The sequence below is a fragment of the Chinchilla lanigera genome, unplaced genomic scaffold (genome assembly GCF_000276665.1).
Source record: "Chinchilla lanigera isolate Chin_1 unplaced genomic scaffold, ChiLan1.0 scaffold00019, whole genome shotgun sequence".
In the NCBI taxonomy this organism is placed as follows: Eukaryota; Metazoa; Chordata; class Mammalia; order Rodentia; family Chinchillidae; genus Chinchilla; species Chinchilla lanigera.
Window position 1 is genome coordinate 16,104,227 of NW_004955420.1, and position 19,964 is coordinate 16,124,190.

A 19,964-nucleotide genomic window follows, 5' to 3' on the forward strand; every position below is an offset into this window, starting at 1 on the left:
TTTTTGGTGCCAAAATATGTGCCTGTGAAAAATGGCTTAAAAGTAACAGAAGATTTTTCTGTGCTGAGTGAAGACTTCCTGTGTGCATAGATGTGTCTACACTTTCCCCATCACCCCCTCCCTTTCGTATCAGGAGGCCAAAACACTCCTTTCCAAGTCTAGTGTTTGCCATTTATTCTTGGCCCTTGCTTCATAGATTTTTACACTTTTTGGTAGTCTGATGGCAGGCAAGGAAGAAGAAAGATATATCATAGTGTTAGACTTCTTCAAAAGACAATTGGTGGTTAGTAATGAGGAAGTGTACAAAGCAAAGGGATCTGGCTTCCACCCTGGCCTCAGACATTCATTAACTCTGTGATTTATCTGTTTCTTGACTTCTGCAAACTTCATTTTCCTAACCTTTGTTTTTTAAAGAGCCCAGTAGTAGTGTTTAAGCTTTAATTATGGCCGAAAGAATGAAGGGGGATAGTACACATAAAGCACCTGGAATGTTGTAGGTGCTTGGCATTTGCTAGCTTTGAATGTGACCTAGGGAAATTTGCCACTTCTATTAACCACAGGCTTTTCTATCCATGTTAATTTTGTCTGAAAGTTATATTTACCATAGAACCATCGCCACTTCTTAGTCATCTTGCATACAATAATGTGCATCCTGAATTCTCTAGAAAAGACTCTAGAAGTAGATTCTAGCTATTTAAGCGATGGCACAAGAAGTGCAGTGTTGCTATGCATGAAAAAATGAAATAGCCTTCTGCATAGCAGGAGGCTAGTTTGATACAAAGCCAAGGTACCTTGGACAGGTCTGAAAAATAGATTTCATTTTAAGGGGCATAAATCAGAAAGATCATGGTGCACAGAAATGAGCTCTGACTCCAGGGAGTTAAGAGACACATCGCCATAACCGTTTCATTTTTCCCTGGTGTTTGGCTTTTTCATCAGGCACGTAGACCTTGCATTAAATCTTCCTAACTGGAGTTTCCAGCTCAAAATAATCTCATGATTCTAGGATTATATTCCTATTTGAATGATCCTGTGGTCTGCACTTTCCAGAATCTCAAAGTCAATCTGGAGCTGCCTCAAGGTCATGTTTATTTCAGGTCTAACGTGGATGTTAGTATGAAAAAGACCGAGGTGTTCTGACTGCTTGAATAGGGCTCCTTCGAAGGTCTGGGAATCCTTCCTTCACTTTTAAAGACATTCTCCACCTTTAAAGACATTCTCCTCTTAAACTACAGGTTGGTGATAAGTTTGGACTTCCTGAGGGAGAGTTTTGCATCTTCCTGCAACTGAAAGGACACTAGACTCTCTGCCATCCTTTAGGTGCCTGAAACATTTAGAGTTCAGGCCCAGCAAGGTCAGTCCTGAAGGCCTATCCTTGCCTCTGTCCTCGATAGCTTCCTGTGTGCTTCCATGACCACAATATCACACATTCTCATTCATGGTTCTCTACTGTTTGCTATCATCTGATTTAAAATCCTCTAAGATTACTCAGTGGCTGAATGCAGTAGTCTCTGAAGTGTGGAGGACAAGACCATCCTTTGGCTTCGGGAAGGAGACTGCTGTAGCTTTTAATTGTGCTTGCTGTTGAGCCTCTTTAGAACTTTCTACTTTGCTTCATCATATTCTCCTAATTTACGGAGTTGTACACATATATAACAAATAATAAGTTATAATAAGATTATAATAAGTTATAATAATAAGAGAGAGCCTGTAAGTTTAAAACTATTTACAGAGGAGGGTGTATAATTTTAAAAAGTTGATAGATCTTTGGTTTAAAAGGTAAAACTTTCCTTTTTCTATGCTTGTGCTATTAGCTTAGTTTAAGGACCCTGACGTATTCTGGACCTTATTCATTTTCCTTTGTCCCCTCCAGCCACTGCACATGTCCTTTACTTCCCAACGCCCTGACCCACCCAACTGCTTACACATTCTCTAGACTGAATCCCTCTGTACCCATGCTCCTGCTGATGTTGCTCAAAATTTGATTCTCCTGCCTAGTCTAGGATGAGTCTAAAATGACACTTCATTTTTAAAGCCTTTCTTAACTGCTTCTTGCCTCTGAAACTGCCACCCCCAGGTAAAATTAGCACCCTACTCTGTGATTCCATGGCAATTTGTTTGTACCTCTATGACAGCGCTTTTCATGTTCACTGCTGTAATGATCCGTTGTGTGTGTGTCTCCCTGGCGAGGCCGTGGGTGCCTTCAAGGCAGGAATTGCATCTTACTCATCTTTGTGCCCGGCACCTACTGCATGTCGGAAGTCAGTAAATGGTGTTTGAGTTATTTTAAATTTCCATGAGCATATTACAGGCAAGACTCTGGGAAGAAGGGGGGCTCACGTTATGAGGAATAAAACTGGCTCGCTACAAAAATCCCATCTCTATTGACATTTTATACTTCAGCTCAGTTCCCCTGCCTTGCTTTTGTCTTCCCCAGCTCAGACTGCTTCAGCAAAGAGGATGCTCTGAGAAGTGTATCTTCTCTTTTCATTTAGCTTTGCAGCAGCATGAAGGAGAAGGACTGCCTGTCTCAAGGTCACTTGATTTCTGTTGAAGTCTGAGGCAACTCAGTGCTTTGGAGACAGCGCAGTTTATGGAGGACGCTGCTGTGCCTGTCAGACTGTGTTCAGCGCGGAGGGGAACATGGAAAGAAATGGCCTGAAGGCCGGAGGCATTGGATTACAAGGCTGTAAACAGCTCTTTCTCACAAATGAGAAGCTCCTCGGAAAGGCACAAGTGACAGTGGGAAATGCTAGCTGTAAATGATTTCTTGCTTTCTTTTAGGCACGTTCTACCTACGCTGTGCCTGGCACTGTGTCAGGTGCTGGGGTAGAGTGATGAATGATTCCAGGACGCTGCCCTTGAGAAACCCATAGCTCCACTGCAGGGACAGATGTGTAAGCAAGAGGCTGTAATGGAGTGTAGTGAGTCTTCTCCTGACTGGGCACAAGGGGGTCTGCAGACAGAGTGATTAATTTTACTGCAGGGTGTCGGGGAAAACCCTGTGGAAGAAAGCTGAGCAGGGGAGACTGAGGAGGAGTCCAGGGCAGAGGGAAGAAGGGAGACATGGTATGCTTTGGCAGAAGACACTAGAGAAGCAGGAGTTGTAGACCAAAGAAGTGGCGCACTTTGTAGGAGACCTGTTAGCAAATACTGGAGGCTTTGCAATGTGTAAATGAATGAGCATGTCTGCATTCAAATAGAACTCTATTAGCCAAGGTGGCAGCCACAGGGCTGAAGTTTGGGATTTCCTTGTTTATAGACAGGATAGATTTCCAGAGAGACTCTAATCTGATCACTGCTTGTCTTTTCAAATTTTAGGAGTACTTTGTACTTGCTGTTCTTGTGCCTCAATGCTCTCCTTTTAGACATCCCCAGTGGCTTCCTCTGGCTCCTCATTCATGCCTGTGTGGCTCTAAGCACTGTCCACAATGGTCCTTTCATTCTCTCTGTGGTAGTTTTTTATTGCTCATTCCTGCTAGGCTGTAAGCTTTCATTTCTATTACATTCAGTGGTGAGATGGAGCTGAATATGGCCATGTTTTTCCAGCTCTATCTGGCATCCTCCTGCACCTTCTTTTCTCTAGCTGTTTTTCCAGCTCTATCTGGCATCCTCCTGCACCTTCTTTTCTCTAGCTGCAGCTCAGCTGTTCGTGTATCCAGTCTTCACAGGACAGCCAATTGTACTCTCTTTATTTCATTCTCTTTCTACTGGGCATGTTCCAGCTTACCATGGTCCTTCTTAAAGTGACTGAATGGTGCTAGCCTACTGTGAGGTCTGCAGTCTTAAACTAGACCTACTTCTCCTTTTCTAGATGTGGAACTTTGGTGTAGTGATGCAGCTCTTTAGAGTATCAGTACTCTTACCTGCAAAAGGAGAAAAGAGTACTGCACATAATTAGCTGCTGTGTGTAGTAACCAAAAGCTTAGTAAAATCATCAGTTCAGTGATGTCAAGAGGTAGCTTTATACTGGTCATAGTGGGAATAGTTTACACTTGAAATCAGTCCCACAAAAAGGCAGCTTTGGGGTTTTCTTTTCTTTTCCTTGAATGGGGAGCTGGTTTACTCACACACAATTGGAAGACCTTGTGTCTAGAGAAATCACCACCATAGAGTCTGATGCTCAATAAATATTTGGCTTTTGAAGAAAATGTGGCATTCTTATTGGTTGACTGAGAAAATATATGTGTGCTTACAGATTCCAAGCCCTGTTGGAATTATTAGTAATACTTTGCTGGGGATATCCTGGCCTCTGATAGGCAACTGTTGATGTCATCCATCACCTTTGTTGGTTGATGGGGAGACCCAGGACTCCTGAGAGAAGGTGGCTCTGTTAAAGGCACAGAGCAGATCCTGATGGGCACAAGGACACATGTTCAGCCTTCTGCTTTTGCTGTGAGTAGTTCTCCTGTCACGGTGTTCACTGTAGATGACTGAGTGAAGGAAGGTCCTCAGCCTCAGGCTAGCTTCTCTTTTACTAACAAGAGCGTGTATTTTTAATGAATTCCTGTAGCTCAGTATGGCTGTAATTTATGCAGTGTGTTCAAGAGGCAAGATCAGTTCTTTTCTTTTTCAAGTGTCCCAGGATATCCCATTTCTAGTTCATCTGGGATTTGGGTCTATGGCATGTAAATGCATTCTCTTATATTCCCGTTAGTTATAATTGGTGAGAAATATATTTTCTTATGAATAATTACCCACCCCAATAGTCTAAGTTTGAAATCTGCAGTAACAGAAGGCCCCAGAAATACTTGACTAGAGTCACATTTAATAGGCTCTTCAATCTCAATTCCTCTAAGTGGAGAATGTTAAAACAATACCGAGAGCCTACAGTAAGCCCACAGAGACTGTTAAAAAAAATTGTCCAAATACTCTACAATTCATGGTGAACAGTTACAAAGAAATTTGCATTTTAGGGCTGCCTGGTAAATAGACATTTCAGTCTCCTGTCCAGAACACAAACTAAGGGAAAAGTGAAATTGTATTTAGCAGGCCGTTTGTTTTATCCCAAAGCTTTCTGGAATATCAGGACTCAAGACCTTAGAGAGGACCTTGCGTCTCACTCAAAATATCTCAACCTTGGAGATATCTGTGTCCTTTTACAGCTGCTCTGACCTCTTCCTCCATGGTTGCTGCAACCTGTTCTCTCTTTGAAGACATTTTACAGAAAGTTCCTTTGCATCTGCTTCCCTGTCACTTTCACCCATTGGCCTTGGTTCTATCCCCATGGAGCCAGGCGCCAAATTCATTTCTTGTTCATGTCGGCTGTCTGGAAGGAGGAGACAGCTCTGGCATCCTCCTGCACCTTCTTTTCTCTAGCTGCAGCTCAGCTGTTCGTGTATCCAGTCTTCACAGGACAGCCAATTGTACTCTCTTTATTTCATTCTCTTTCTACTGGGCATGTTCCAGCTTACCATGGTCCTTCTTAAAGTGACTGAATGGTGCTAGCCTACTGTGAGGTCTGCAGTCTTAAACTAGACCTACTTCTCCTTTTCTAGATGTGGAACTTTGGTGTAGTGATGCAGCTCTTTAGAGTATCAGTACTCTTACCTGCAAAAGGAGAAAAGAGTACTGCACATAATTAGCTGCTGTGTGTAGTAACCAAAAGCTTAGTAAAATCATCAGCAAAGTGCCCAGTACAAAGGTTTTCATGAGTTCAAAATACGGATATTGGGTTTCTTTTCTCTTTTTTTTTTTGTTTTTGGTACTGGGAATCAAACTCAGACCTTGCACTTGCCAGGTAGGTGCTTATGCCGCTGAGCTATATCCCCGCTCCCAAAATGTGGATATTGTTATGAATATAGGAACTGTCAATTGCCTAATTTTAGCCTCCATAACAGAACTTGCATCACCATTATAATATTTTTTAATTTTACACTGGAGTTTACATGGAGGAACTTTCTCTCAGTTTGGGTATAAATGTTGAATAAACTGGCCCTAGATAAATACAATCCAATTTTAGTATCAAAACTCATATACACATATATTTCTTGCATAGCTCCTAAAACTCCATTTTTTTTTGTATCATCCCCATATTTAAGAAATGGTACATAGCCAGGTGCTCCTTCTTTTTTTCTCCTCTTTTCTCTGCAGTTTTGGTTCCTATCTCCTCAGCTTACAGAACACAAAGATTATGTCTTGCCCACTCTTTGGAAGGTAAAGGATGTTGTCTATTTGCTATACAAGATGTGAGTTCTTGTCCTGACTGCTATGTCAGCTGGGTGACCTTGGACCAGACACTTTTGCTCTGAGAACCAGTTTGTTTGTTGATTGGCGGGATTTTATCTTTGAAGTTGATGGAATGAAATTGCTGAATTCTAAGGCTTTCCTTTTCTAAATTCATCTAACTTTCAATAAACCAGTATTCATTCTGAGATGCATGGCTGGGGCACCATGGCTCTCTCTGTGTCCTGAGTCTTTCTTGTGCCCAGGTGACTGCTCCCTGCCCTACCCCACAGGCATGCATTTTTTTTATGGCTCTGAATTCAAACTTAGCTTTGAAGTTGCCATGTCGTCCTGTAGGGAAGCAATGGTGAACATGAGTGCCTATAGCTATCCTTTACCTTCTTTCTCATGCAACATTTTTGAGGCCAAAATCTTTTTTTCTGTGCTAATATTGCTACTTCTGACATTTTATTTTATGACAGCTTTTAGTTCATAGAGTTTTCATAAATCTTATAATCAGTTTCTCATATTAGTGTCTTACATTATTATGGCACATTTGTCACAATTAAGAGTCATCTTGATACATTTCAGCTAACTGAAGTTGATATTTCATCCAGATTTTCTTAGTTTGTACCTAAATATACCTAATTTCCAGTCCTGAGATTCAATCCAGGGTACCACATTGCATTTACCTGTAATGTCTCTTTAGATTTTTCTTACCTGTGACATTTTGTCGCTTTCCTCTTCTTTGATGAATCTGACAGTTTTGAGGAGGGCTAGTCAAGGGCTTTGTATATCTTTAGTCAAGATTTGTCTGATGTTTTCCTCCAAATTGGGTAAAGCTTGTGGCTTTGTTGAGAAGATCACAGAGGTCAAGCATCATTCCCATCCTATCCCATCGAGGGCACATACTATCAGCAGGACTAACTGCTGTCCATGTTAACCTCAATCACCTGGCTGAGGAAGTGCTTGGTCCCTCAGGTTACCCCACCATACCATCACTCTCTCTCTCTCTGTTTCCATACCGTATTGTTTTTGGAGGAAGCCATTCTGCACAGGCAGTGGAAGTTAATTTTTTCTTCACCTCCCTGGGCAAGGTGGGTATTTCTGATAGCTGTTGTCTTCACCTCACTCATTATTCAGGAAAAGACCCAGCAGTTCTTCCGATCTGCTGCTCTGATGTCTCCTAGGGCTTTGCCATCTTAATCCTCTCAGCATTAAGGAAAAAGAAACTGTGGAGGAGAATGTTTGCTTTTCGAAGCTTTGGCCTGAAAATGGCATACATCACTTCCACTTGCATTCCATATGACACTCCTTCATCTGCCAAACCTAATTGCTAGGGAGGCTAGGACATATGGTCTAGCTGGGTGCCCAGGAAAAAGAGGAAGTGGATTTGAGAAAAATGTGAGCAGCATTTGCCTCGTTTCTTTAGAGCCCAAAAGGTGACAAACCAATCCCTTCTTACCCACCGTCTCATAATACAGTCATGGTTTCATTAAAAAGTAAAAAAGGAAAACCGAAGTAGTAGGAGAACATAGACTTAGAGTCAGGGTTGTGGACACTGAAAAAGATGTAGAATAAAAAATCGTTCTGTTGGCTATATTTTACTAACTTCATTGTTGACCTCTGAGCATGTGTTGAGGACAGGTACTTGCACGTCAGCGTTGGAAAACCTGGGCCATATATTCTCAAGGTAGCAGATTGTATTGTTCTCAGATTCTACCATGTCTTTCTGTCAGGAATGCCTCCCTCTGGTTTTTATTGCCTATGAGAAACCTGTTCATTCTTCAAGTGACAGATGAGGTGTTTAACCATGCCTCATAGTCCATTCTGCCTGCCTGACCTCCACGCAGAGTTAGTCTCTGCTTCTTGAGTTCATATATCCTACTCTGCCCTGCCCTGTCCTGCTGTGCCCTTTCCTGCCTGCCCCTCCGCTTCCCTTTGTCCCCTCCTCTACCTCTCCCCTTCCCTTCCTTTCTTTTCTGTCTTCCCTGTGCTGGGATTGGACCTGGGGTCTCATACATGATTGGCAAGCACTCTACCACCGAGCTACTTCCCTAGTCCTTTTTGTTTTTTATTTTGAGATAGTTTCTTGGCAAGCTGTCCTGACTGGCCTCAAACTTGTAATCCTCCTGCCTCAGTCTGCCAAGTTGCTGGGATTACAGGCATGTGCCATCATACTCAGCATCTTTCCTTAAAATATAGCACGTGCTTTTGCTCACTCTAAAAGACAGCCTCACTTATGTTTCCCCAGCCTTCATGGAGTCATCTGTCTGGAGCTGAGCTCGGGCTTTGTAAGTGGGAATATAGTACTGACCATTAAGGTGGGCTACACAGCTTTCCTCTGACCCATCCTAGGTTCTGGGTCCTTGGTCAGTAAGTCTACTGTGAAACTTCTGTAGTACTACGTTCACTTTGGTAGCTGATCACATCATTAAGAGCCGGGCCCAGCACTTTCTCTGGCACTACTCTCAGCGGTGGAGGTTGGTATAAAAGTGTGGTGCTCATTATCCTGAGCAGGAGTTACCAACCTGAACTCCCAGAGTCCCAGCAGGGGATAGCTTCACCATGGCAGAAGAAGTGTTTAGTTACAGGCACAGAAGAAGTTCATGAGGAAAACAAACACTCATTTGCAGGCTTTGGTGACTAAGCTGCCCTGCGTCTCATTACTAACAAAAACGTGACTTCTTAAAGTGACCTAATGCCTGCTAGAACAAAACCATGAATGCAGAGATACTTGTCCCTTTCCTTCTTCCTGTGATTTTCTACCCTCCACTCTCAGTTTGCTGTTTGCTTCAGTGGCTTTACCAACTCGGTCAATGTTGTACAACAGAAATAAGGAAAGAGTCTGTGCTCAGTGGTGTCTTTTCCCTTAACCACATTGTTTCCTTGAGTGTTACACTCCATATTTTAGACTTTAACTGGGATTTATATTTTTATGGTGTCTTTTAGTTCACTACTGGCAAACCTATGGCACGTGTGCCACAACAGGCTGTTTGTTATCACTGAAAGCTCCAAAAGCTTCGCCATCATTGTTTTAATTCCTATCATCATTTTATTGTTTACTCAAAGTTCACTGTAACTATAAATTGGGTTGGAATTGTATTTTCTCATTACACAGATACAAATACAGAGATTAAATGACATGCGCAGGACCAAAAAGCAGTTGGGGTTCTATGCTGGGTCTTCTGACTCCAAATGTAGAAGTGAGTGTGCCACCTGAGAAGCTGACCATTAGCCAGGTACCCTCAGGGCAGAGCTACACAGAGAACTGCCTGTGGGGAGCTTAACTAGAGAGGAGTTTCTCTGAAGTGACGTGGTAGATGGGATGGGCGTGGTCCATGGAGGTGAAGCATTGAAGACAAGTCCATTAGTGCAGTTGTGCAGCACTCTGGGCAGACTATTCCAATGCATTCAAGGTGAAAAGAGACTCATAAAGGGAACCTCAGACCACTTAGTGCAACTTTCGGATTTCATCGAGAAGGAAATTGAGACCCATAAATTAAATTGAATCTATTTAACTGAAAAAGATATCAGATAGTTATTAGACTGTTTAATTTCCAGTTCACATTTTTTTTTTTAATGTCATCTCCCTCCTCCTACACAATTTTCTTGGCATCTTTAGCTTCTTAGGGCTGCTTTAAAGAAGATATGATGATACTTTCTCTGCCCTGATATTCCCAAACATTTGTCATCAAGTCATACACGTAAAAATGTATATGTTACAGCGGGTGGGAACATTTCTACAGAATTAATCGCATCCAGTCCTGAACAAGAATTCCTTTTAGGTCTCAGTATCAGTGAATGCGTGCAATGTAATGCACAGTGCCTACCATTTTGATTGACAGAAAGAGAGAGGGGGGGTGTGGGGGGACAGAGACAGAGACAGAGATTTTCTTAGTAAATGGAATAAGTGGGCAAAGGATGAAGTGGAGGAGCAGGCGTTCAGCTGTTGTCCTACTGAGCACACTATATTGCTACTTCAGCAATCATATGATTTCCATCTTTGCTTCAATTTTTATCCCCAGAGGCAGCATTTTTCTTCTTGTTTCTACTTTATAGAATAGTGCTGTAAATACACTAGAGTAATTTTCACCCAACACTCGAGACAAAAAGTGGTGCTGCCCTGGAAATGAGGTTGTTACTAGTAGCCAGCACCACAATAAAAAAGCTTTAAAGTATCTGTATTAGCTGATATACAAAACTCCAAATGTGGTATACAAAAGCCAGTCTGAGCATTTCTATCTGTAGCAGTCTTACCAATGAAGGCTGTTTCCAGTTTGAAATACTTAAGAAATTGACTTTATTTGGTACTGAAGCAATGACTTTTTCAGTATTGGGGTTCCTCCCTGACAAAGTATTTATTTATTTATTTATTTATTTATTTATTTATTTATTTTTGTCTTTTTGAGACAGGGTCTCATTGTGCAGTTCAGGCCAGCTGTGAGCTCACTTTGTAGCCCAGGCTGGTCTCGAACATCAATGATCCTCCTACCTCAGCCTCCCCGGTGCTGGGATTACAGGCGTGCGCCACCACACCTGACCCAACAAAGTATTTAGTAAAGGAGAAATCTGCATTTCCATATAATTCCTGGTGATATCTCATGACCCCGTTTTCTGTTTTCAAGTCATTCTTTCTGGCTAAAATTGATCAAAATTTCAAAATCCAGGAGTTTCTGATTGATAATTGACATCCTGCAGAAAAAAAAATCTTCGGTCTGAGGGTGACTGCTGGAAGCTCAGGAGGAATTGCAGTGACATTTTGGCCTAAACAAAAACCAGTTGGAACACGGCTATAAACTTGGTGGCACCTTGCATCCAGACACCAGATGCATGAGGGAGGAAAAATAATTCACTTTTGAGCATGCCTGTATATTTCTAAAGTATAATTATCTTTTATTTATTCACATTTGATTTACTACTGCAAAGTACTGTGATTCTGTCCCTAGGAGGAGAAAAAATATTGGCTATAATACTGACATGCACCCTTCCAAGTAGTAATTTTAATATTTATGCCATTGGCATTTATACATTTACTTAAAGTGTTGAATAATTTGCAAGTGTGCATTTTTATAAACAAAATAAAAATGTGAATAATTATTTCATTTTGTTTTGCAGAACCCCAGCTGAAAGGTATTGTGACAAGGTTATTCAGCCAGCAGGGATATTTCCTGCAGATGCACCCAGATGGTACCATTGATGGGACCAAGGACGAAAACAGTGACTACAGTAAGGAACATTAGCTTCTTGCAGTCCTGTTAGAAATTGAATGTGTGGCCCAGTGTAGCTAATACTTAAACCACTGGCCAGGCTAGTTTAACTTTCAGTGAGCTAGTGTCTTTTCCTTTATCCTTTTGCCATGGATTTCCCCACCACAAGAGATAGTACAAGGAAAAGGTTATGTACCAAATGAAAAGGTATGAGACTTGAAAGAGTTCCAGTTGGTCGATACATCAGCATGTTTTCCATTGCAATATTTCCCAAAGGTGATAAGTAACCACAGGAAAAATACAGACTTTGTAGCCTTATGCTAGTATTTAAAATAATACTTAAATCTTGAAATCAAGTAATGAGGGGCTGGGGATTTAGCTCAGCGGCAAAAGCGCCTGCCTGGCAAGCGCAAGGCCGTGAGTTCGGTTCCTGGTACCGGAGAAAAACCAAAAAAAAAAAAAAAAAAAAAAGAAATCAAGTAATGAATAAGTTGTAATTCTCAGAACACTTTGTGGCAGACAAAAATCAGTTTCTTGGTAAACATTGAAGACATACATATGTATATATTATTTCATTTTGTTTAAGGGTAAAACTAAAAAAAAATATTTACATGTTATAATCATGTTTTATAGTGTCAAAGACTGGTAGACCTGACATGTCATTTTATATTTTGAAATAAAGATAACAAATATTAAAAGACTAATAATACTATAATACTACACCTGGAAATAGATTTTTGTGGTGACAAGTTCAGCAACTAAATACAATCATTCAGGTATGACAGTGTATTTGCATTTCAGAAAATTTTCAAATATAAGCTTCAGAGGCAAGGATGATAGCTCACATGTTTTAATTTTTTCATACCAATATCATATCTAGCTACATCAGAGTAAATTCATAGTCTCTGAAATCATTCAAGGTGTCATATTGTTTTATAAAGCATGCAGACACTTCTGGAGTGTTAGTGTTGCACACACAATAACTGTTCATTAAATATATGCCCAAGGGAATAGTGATTTTATTGGATAAATGTGATTATTTTGATCAGATCAACAATCTCCCATGCTATCTAAAGTAACCTAAGAAGCCTGACATTTTATAATGATGAACCTTTAAATTAATAACATAGATTTGAACAAAGAGTAAAAATCCTTCAAGTGCCAAAATGATTTTGTCCACCCCTGCTAAACTTTCTTTGTTCATTTAATTTTACACATTGCAAAATATGAATTACAATAAAGAATAGATTTTTTTTTTTTTAAAGAATAGATCTTATTATGAAGACTTTCTTCTCTGGGTTCTTCTCTCAGTTTTGAGCAGTGTAGCTGGTTTAGTACATCGTGGTTTGCATTGTTGGTTTGTATTGCTATAAATGCATTCTTCAAAGGATTCAAGTTTTCGATTCAGTATAGAGGAATGAGGATGCCCCTCTGCATGCAAGTGCGACTGTCATCTACTATGTCTATATATGAATGTCGATTTAGGAGGCTACAATTATAAAGGGAAAGAATCAGAAAACTGCTTAGCTATACCATCCTTGGCAATTCTGAGATGTCAGTGAATTCTGAGGTTCCAGTTTCCTTTTTATCAAACAACATAACTAGAGATGATGATATCAATATCCTCTGTCAGTGCCATTCACACAGTGTGGGAATAATTGCAATGTTATAAATTGGTGAAGATAGATTCAAACCCTGAGTAGAGCAGATAGTCATAGTCAGTTCCACAGGGGACTTCCTTCACCCAGCCAGCTGTACTGTGGGTGGGTGATACTAACACAAGGCAAGGACAGAATATGGGCGCACAAGTGTGGGATCAAATACACACAAATCTTTCCTTCACCTTTTCTAGAAAGTAATTGAAAGTGCTTTCTCTACTCAGACTGAGTCTGCCATAGTCATACTTATATGTACATGCATATATAGGTACCCATATAATTATATATACTTATAATGTTATATCTATCTATCATCTATCATCTATCTATCGATCTATCATCTATCTATCTAAGAATAATGGCTGATATACATGTACCACACACATACCCCACACAAAATGAGGACAGTAGATTAGGTATTTTGTCAAATGCTTTTAGAAACCATCTGAACTCATATCTAAACCAAGTTTTACTAAGACGAGCTACTAAACTCTTTGATAAGTTGTTACTAAGATAGTTTAGATGTACAGAATGAAAGAATAGTGTAAATTCATCTGTTACCCACCACCAGCTTAGCTTTTTTTTTTTTTGTGGTACTGGGGATTGAACTCAGGGCCTTGTACATGATAGGCAAGTGCTTTACCACTGAGCTACACCCCCAGCCTACCTACCACCAGTTTAAAAGTGAATTAAAAATGTCAATACATTTGAACTTCCTGTGTGTTCCCTCTGAAGGAAACCTGCTTTCCTTCATTACCAGACATAATAACTCTCCTAAATATGAGTTTTCTTGGTTCCATGCAATTTAACATGCCTTTTGTATAAAAGCACACTTAACCCCTTCATAATATTTTTGCATATTTTTAAACTTTTTATAAGTGATAGCGATATCATACATCTCTTTTATATCCTTTATCCTTAATATTATGGTTTTGAGGTTTTCATAGTTAATATACTTGATTTATCCAAGTCATTTCTGTAAAAGATTCTAATGTATGAATATATCCAAACATTTATCCATTCTTTTATTTGGCCAGTAATTATCATTTCTATTGTAAATCACTTACAGACAGTGCCACGAAGGTCATTCTTACCGGTGTTGAAAAGATCTTCATTGGCTAATCTTCAAACAATTACAGTATACATATCTCACCTTGGCACTGTGTATCCTGGTACCCAATAGTTTATTTTGGCTTGTGATTTTAATTCAGTCCATGAAGGATTATGCTGGCTGTGCTAGTCATGCAGTGGTACAATGAGTATGTCGTGGTGGGGGTGGTGGCAGAGGAGGCCTGTCCACATGGCTGGGGTGTGAAAGAGAAAGAGGAAGGAGTGGGGTTCCACAATCCCCTTTGCACGCACATCCTTGTTGACCTATCTTTTTAGGATTCCAGCCTCAATAACACTATGCTGGTGACCAGGCCATCAGTAAATGAGCTTTGGGGAGACTTTCCATATCCAAAGTACACCACCACCTTTACTTTTATTCACAACTCCTGTGACCACTTGACAGGTATTTTGTAGCAAATTATTTTTTATCTTCCTTTCTGGAAGAATGTAACTTCTATGAACAAAGATTTTGTTCAGATCCTTTATATCTCTTTAAAAAGGTTTCCCATACATGGTAAACAATACAAACTAGATGAATGGATGAATGGACGAATGAATGAACCAATGTCACCTTGTTGGTATGTGCAAAAAGTGCCATTTGTTAACTTCTTCTACCCATCCACATATTTCTGAGTTTTTCTTTTGAAATCACTTTACACTTCAGAAGAATTATAAAAGAATACAGCAAGCTCCTTTAAACCCTCAACCAGCTTCCATTAATGGCACCATTTTGCATAACAACTGCATACTTATCCAAACCAGGAAATACACACCGCTCCACTGTTATTTATTGAGCTATGGCCTTTATTCAGATTTCATCTTTTTCAGCTAATATACTTTCTTGGACCCTCTCTGCACATAATCTTAATAAAAATTTTTAAGGAAAAATAAAGTAATTTGCTAAATAATTTTTCTGAGTGAAGGTTGGGGTAAAATATCAGGAAGATAATAAATTTCTACTCAGGCTTTTTAATAGAGAAATTATAAGCCTCTGAGCTGTTAAGAAGCCTTTTCTCTCTCCATTTTGTGTGGGTGGAGAGTAAAAGCAGTTGTTTGAAAAAAATCCTGTTACTATGAGCATCTGTCAGAAACGTGTTGTTTCATAGACATCATTAGGTCCGACCAACTTTACCATGGTATCTTGCACAGAATTGATAAAGACACCTGTTCTTTTGTTCACAAAGAAAAGACTAATTATATGTAATTGAGTACAAACGCAAATGGGTTTGTCAGCAGTACCAGATAAAAATCTCTATGAATGTAATGATAAAAAAGTGCAGAACTCTGTTGGAACACTGGTGGCACAAAAAAGACACTTGGCATTTGCAGGGTAATAATAGGAATATTTTACATAAAATTAGAAAGCTAATTATTCTGCTCTGCTAGTTACCATAGAAAATACATTTGAAGAGGTTAAAGAGAAAGTGATAGAGATATTGTAAAAAATGCTGTGTTTTCTTTTCCTCTAAATAAAAACTGCTAGAGTTCTTCACAGTGGGATGGGTTACCTGATAAGTCAGTGCAGTGGTCAAGGTGAAGGTGTTCCAGCACCTGCTTTTCTGGCACCAGAAGCCAGGCCAGAGGTCTGAAGAGGTCTGTAAGTGGTGGCTGGAATAATCTCCGAACTCAGTGACTTTGCAAGTCCCCTCCAGTCTTGAGATTCTTTTAAAAATATACTGAGTACATAAGTATATGATATAAAATTGTAAAGGCACAAAAGAGTATACAGTTGAGAAAGAACAAACTAGTATGTGACAGCCAGGTTCTGGCTTGGCATTCCCAGTAGGCTGGGAGCTTTGTTGGATATAAACAGTTCACATCACACAAAATCAGGCAAGGCCACTGTGATGTGACAGATCAAGACAAAAGCAAGATCACTCTGAGAACAAGTACATAGTCCAGCCCATGCGACGATGAAACTTTCTCTGTCCTGGATTGTGTAAATGGTCCCCTCTGCTTTACTAACCGTAGAATCACACTCAGCCTTTTACAGCCTCCAATCAGAAGCAACTCCACTGTTCTGTGAGCTCCCCTGACCACACCCAAACCCTCCAAGTCTCTTCTTAGACCTTTTTGCTGAGACACACCGGCTTGGGCATGGTGTGTGTTTTTTCTCCTTACTGGGGAATAATTAATTCCAACTGTGTTCAGCCATGGCGTGTTTCTGGTATTCCTGGGTTGGAAGGCATTGGAATAATCAGAAACAACTTTCTTTTCCGTCCTTCCTCTGTCACCTGGTCATATGCTTGGTGTTTTTCCAGATATAGTTTCTGTACTTATCAAAATATAAAAATTCTATTCTCTCTCTCTCTTTTTGTCTTGCCCTCTCTTTTGTTCAAAACCATTTTTACTTCTAATTTATATTTGGAATATTTTAAGTATTAATGAATATTAAAACAAAAAACATACTTAATTTCTCATTGATGGACTTTTATAAATGTTTCTAATATGTTGCTAATACAAACAAAACTGTAAAGGAAATCTTTGCCACATAAGTAGCGATTTCATGTGTGGAATACAGTTACCAGGCAGGTATTTAAAATTGTTGGCTCAAGAACATGTTTTTTTAATTTTGAGAGAGGTCAGATAATTACTCTTCACTGTAATAATTGACACTGAGAGTATCTGTTCCCTTATTTTCCAATTAAGATGTGGTTATCAAATTTTTGGATTTCCTTTTAAACCAAAAAAAAATTTATTTTTTTATTCTGAGGTAGGTTGAACACTTGTTTTTAAGAGCCTTTTGTACCTTTTTTTCTATGTTACATCTGTTTATATTTGATTCTATGAAGTATGTTTTTCATTTATTGTAAATCTTATGTAAAATTTTGGCTCTTTGTTATGACTTGCATGTATTTTGTTCATTTTTAGTCTTTGAATTTTTTCCTTATTCTATTCTATTTTATTCTATTCATTTTATTCCATTCTATACTATTATATTTTAAATATGTTTTTATCTTTTTAGAATATTGTCCCACTTTTTATATTTATTTATTTATTTATTTTTGTTTTGTTTTTCTCCGGTACCAGGAACCGAACTCATGACCTTGCACTTGCCAGGCAGGCGCTTTTGCCACTGAGCTAAATCCCCAGCCCCCCACTTTTTATATTTAATATACTTAATCTGTTATTTCTCTCAAGACTTTTGATTCCAGATTTCTAATATTTTATGTGCTTCTGTATCAATTGTAAATATGTGGTTTCTTCAGGGTTTATGAATACATTATATTCACTATGAGTTGAGTATAAAGAAACATATTTGAAATGGTTTGCCTCTGTTTTCAGAAATCTATTTGGAAATGTAGAAGTGTAGTCATCCAGTTATGTTTTCTATACAATACCAAACATATGATGTTTTGATACCACCAATCACAAGTATATAGACATAGCCAAAGCCAGCAGAAGCTTATATTGCTAAACTATGAACAGAAATATGATCCAAATGGTTAGTGGAGGACAATTATCAAGGAACTCCTGTAGTTTTTTTACAAGAATATGCAGATACTGCCTAAAATTATAAAGATATTATCTGCACCCTTTTTTTTTTACCAGGTCTTTCTGGTAAAAAAACCTTTATCTCATTTACCTAATCAATATGTACATTATAGTACTCCTGGGACAGTGAGAGCTATATCATAATTATAAGACTATTATTTAGTTCTTGTATCAACCATATTTTCCAATATGTCATGAGTTTGTAAGTGTGAAATCACACTGGTAGATAGGTTGGGTTGAAATAAAAGAAATACATGGGAAATCCCCTAATTTTCTTTTAGCAAGGTTATTATAATCTTGTATATGTGTACAATACTTTTGTGCGTACGTATTGTTGCTGTTATATTCCCAGACTTTCCAAGATCACAATTAATCTTCATCCTTAACTTATGAATTTATGTACATTTTGTTTTTTAATCAAGTAAAATATTGCCTTTTAATTTTGATATTTAGATAATTCAGGTATTTGTTAGAAATTTAGTTTCACTGACTCTTACTTTTAAAGACTATGTCTCCAAATAATATTTGTGGTAAGTTTGAACGAGAACAATTCAACAAACCTTGAATAGCTTATGGCCCATATAAATTATAAGGAAATAACTTAAACCATTTTTTAAATGTTTATTTGTCACTTTATACTAGAGCTTATGTTTCTGCTCATACAACTTTTGCTACCATGTAGTTTTGAGGTCATTAAAGGAAAACATGAGTCATTTTAAACTATATTCTTGCCAAATTTTGATGTGATTATTTATTTGTATAGTATATTTACAGGCAGAATATGTAGTGATGAAGAATCTTAAGATAGTGTTTTAACTAAGCCAATTCCTAGAAGAACTTGAAGACCGAGATTGTCTTTAGTCTATTTTTGACTCTGAGATGACCAGTACTTTAGCCTTGGGCCAGCCACATACAATTTCTCCTTTTTATACAAGTCCCTATGGTACAAAATGAGAAAAACAGAAGGTCTCTAAGATTTTTTTAGTTTTTTTCTTTTTATACAGAAATAAATACATGCTCAGAAATATTTATTGACAGCTTCCATGTCTCTAAATACTATTTGTTCTGAAAGATGTGTTGTTGGCAAACAGGAAATCTTGGGTGTGTGTATGCCTTGATGGTGTTGTGCACGTGTATGTAAAAATACAGAATCACATGTGCACATGTTAGAAATGGGAGCAATATTCAAATCCAAGACATCAGACTTGAGATTCTGATTCTGTGCTTTTGGGTTAGTTATTTGTTCTCTCCTTTTCTATTTCTTAATTCCTTCATTGATTAAATAGGAAAAAATAATAGTGTTGAAATCATGGGGATCTTGTATATATTAAATGGGTTAGTTTATAAAAATGCTTAAAATGGGGCCCAGGAACACAGTCATTCTTAGTACATATCATCTGTTCTTATTGTCCTCAATAGAGTGAGAGAGCCCTTGTTTCCAAAGAGCTCATAGCAGCACTCATTTCTTTACCAGTAGAATTCTTCGCAGTTGCAGCTATCAATACATGAAAACAGAAGATACTTATGCTGAAGGGTGCAGAGGATGCTCTCAGTGATGGTTCATAAAATGTGTAATCCCTTGACCTGCTTCATCAACATTATCTGGTTGGAAACAGCAATGCTTTACCAACATAATTCCAGACATGCTGATTCTGAAACTCCAGAGCTGGAGCCAGGCAATCTGGTTTTGAGAAGCCCTTTCGATAATTCTGATGCACGACAGTAGATACAGCTGGTAATTCTCCTCTGCTCCCCAGTTTGAGTGTCCATATTTACCTTGGGTCTCCACATCTACTTTTATGAATATCAGATTCTTAACATAATAAAGAAAGCATAGGTGTACAGGAACTGAACTCTAAACTCCCTAGTATTTCACATGTGTGGAATCTGTTTCACTTTGATTACCTGGATTCATTATTCCAGTCAGATATGTGATGAAATATAGGTTTGGAAAATTACAAAAAAAAAAAAAAAAAACCCAACTATAGTGACAGAGATAAGCTTATACAACACAGTTTTATGCCTTGGAGATTTTGCACATGCTTATTCTTTTGACTTGGGATGTCTTAATCTTACACATCTGGAAAAACATCCTTATCCTTCAGAACCCCTCTTCAATCTTTAACTTCTTTTTTGTTGGGAGTCCTCCAGTTATCCCCCTCCATTGACTGCCCCCCTCCAACAATGCCTACATTAACCCCTCAGTTAGCTCTACTGTACCTAAACCTTAAGCATTCATTTAGAGCTGCACAGGTCCCACTGTGCGGAAGTTCCTCATCTGCATTTATGTTACCTATCAGTATGAATTCTTTATTTTTCCATTCTA

The 19,964-nt window shown here is 38.7% G+C and overlaps 1 protein-coding gene across 2 annotated transcripts in view; it reads left to right on the top strand.

Moving 5' to 3' along the window:
- Positions 1–19,964, top strand: part of Fgf12 (fibroblast growth factor 12) — a 527,560-nt gene that overhangs the window by 321,043 nt on the left and 186,553 nt on the right. For both annotated transcript variants that reach the window (XM_005383217.2, XM_013513605.1), the window contains exon 3: positions 11,284–11,394. In XM_005383217.2, coding sequence (XP_005383274.1) covers positions 11,284–11,394 — 111 coding nt within the window. The remainder of the gene's footprint in view (positions 1–11,283; positions 11,395–19,964) is intronic.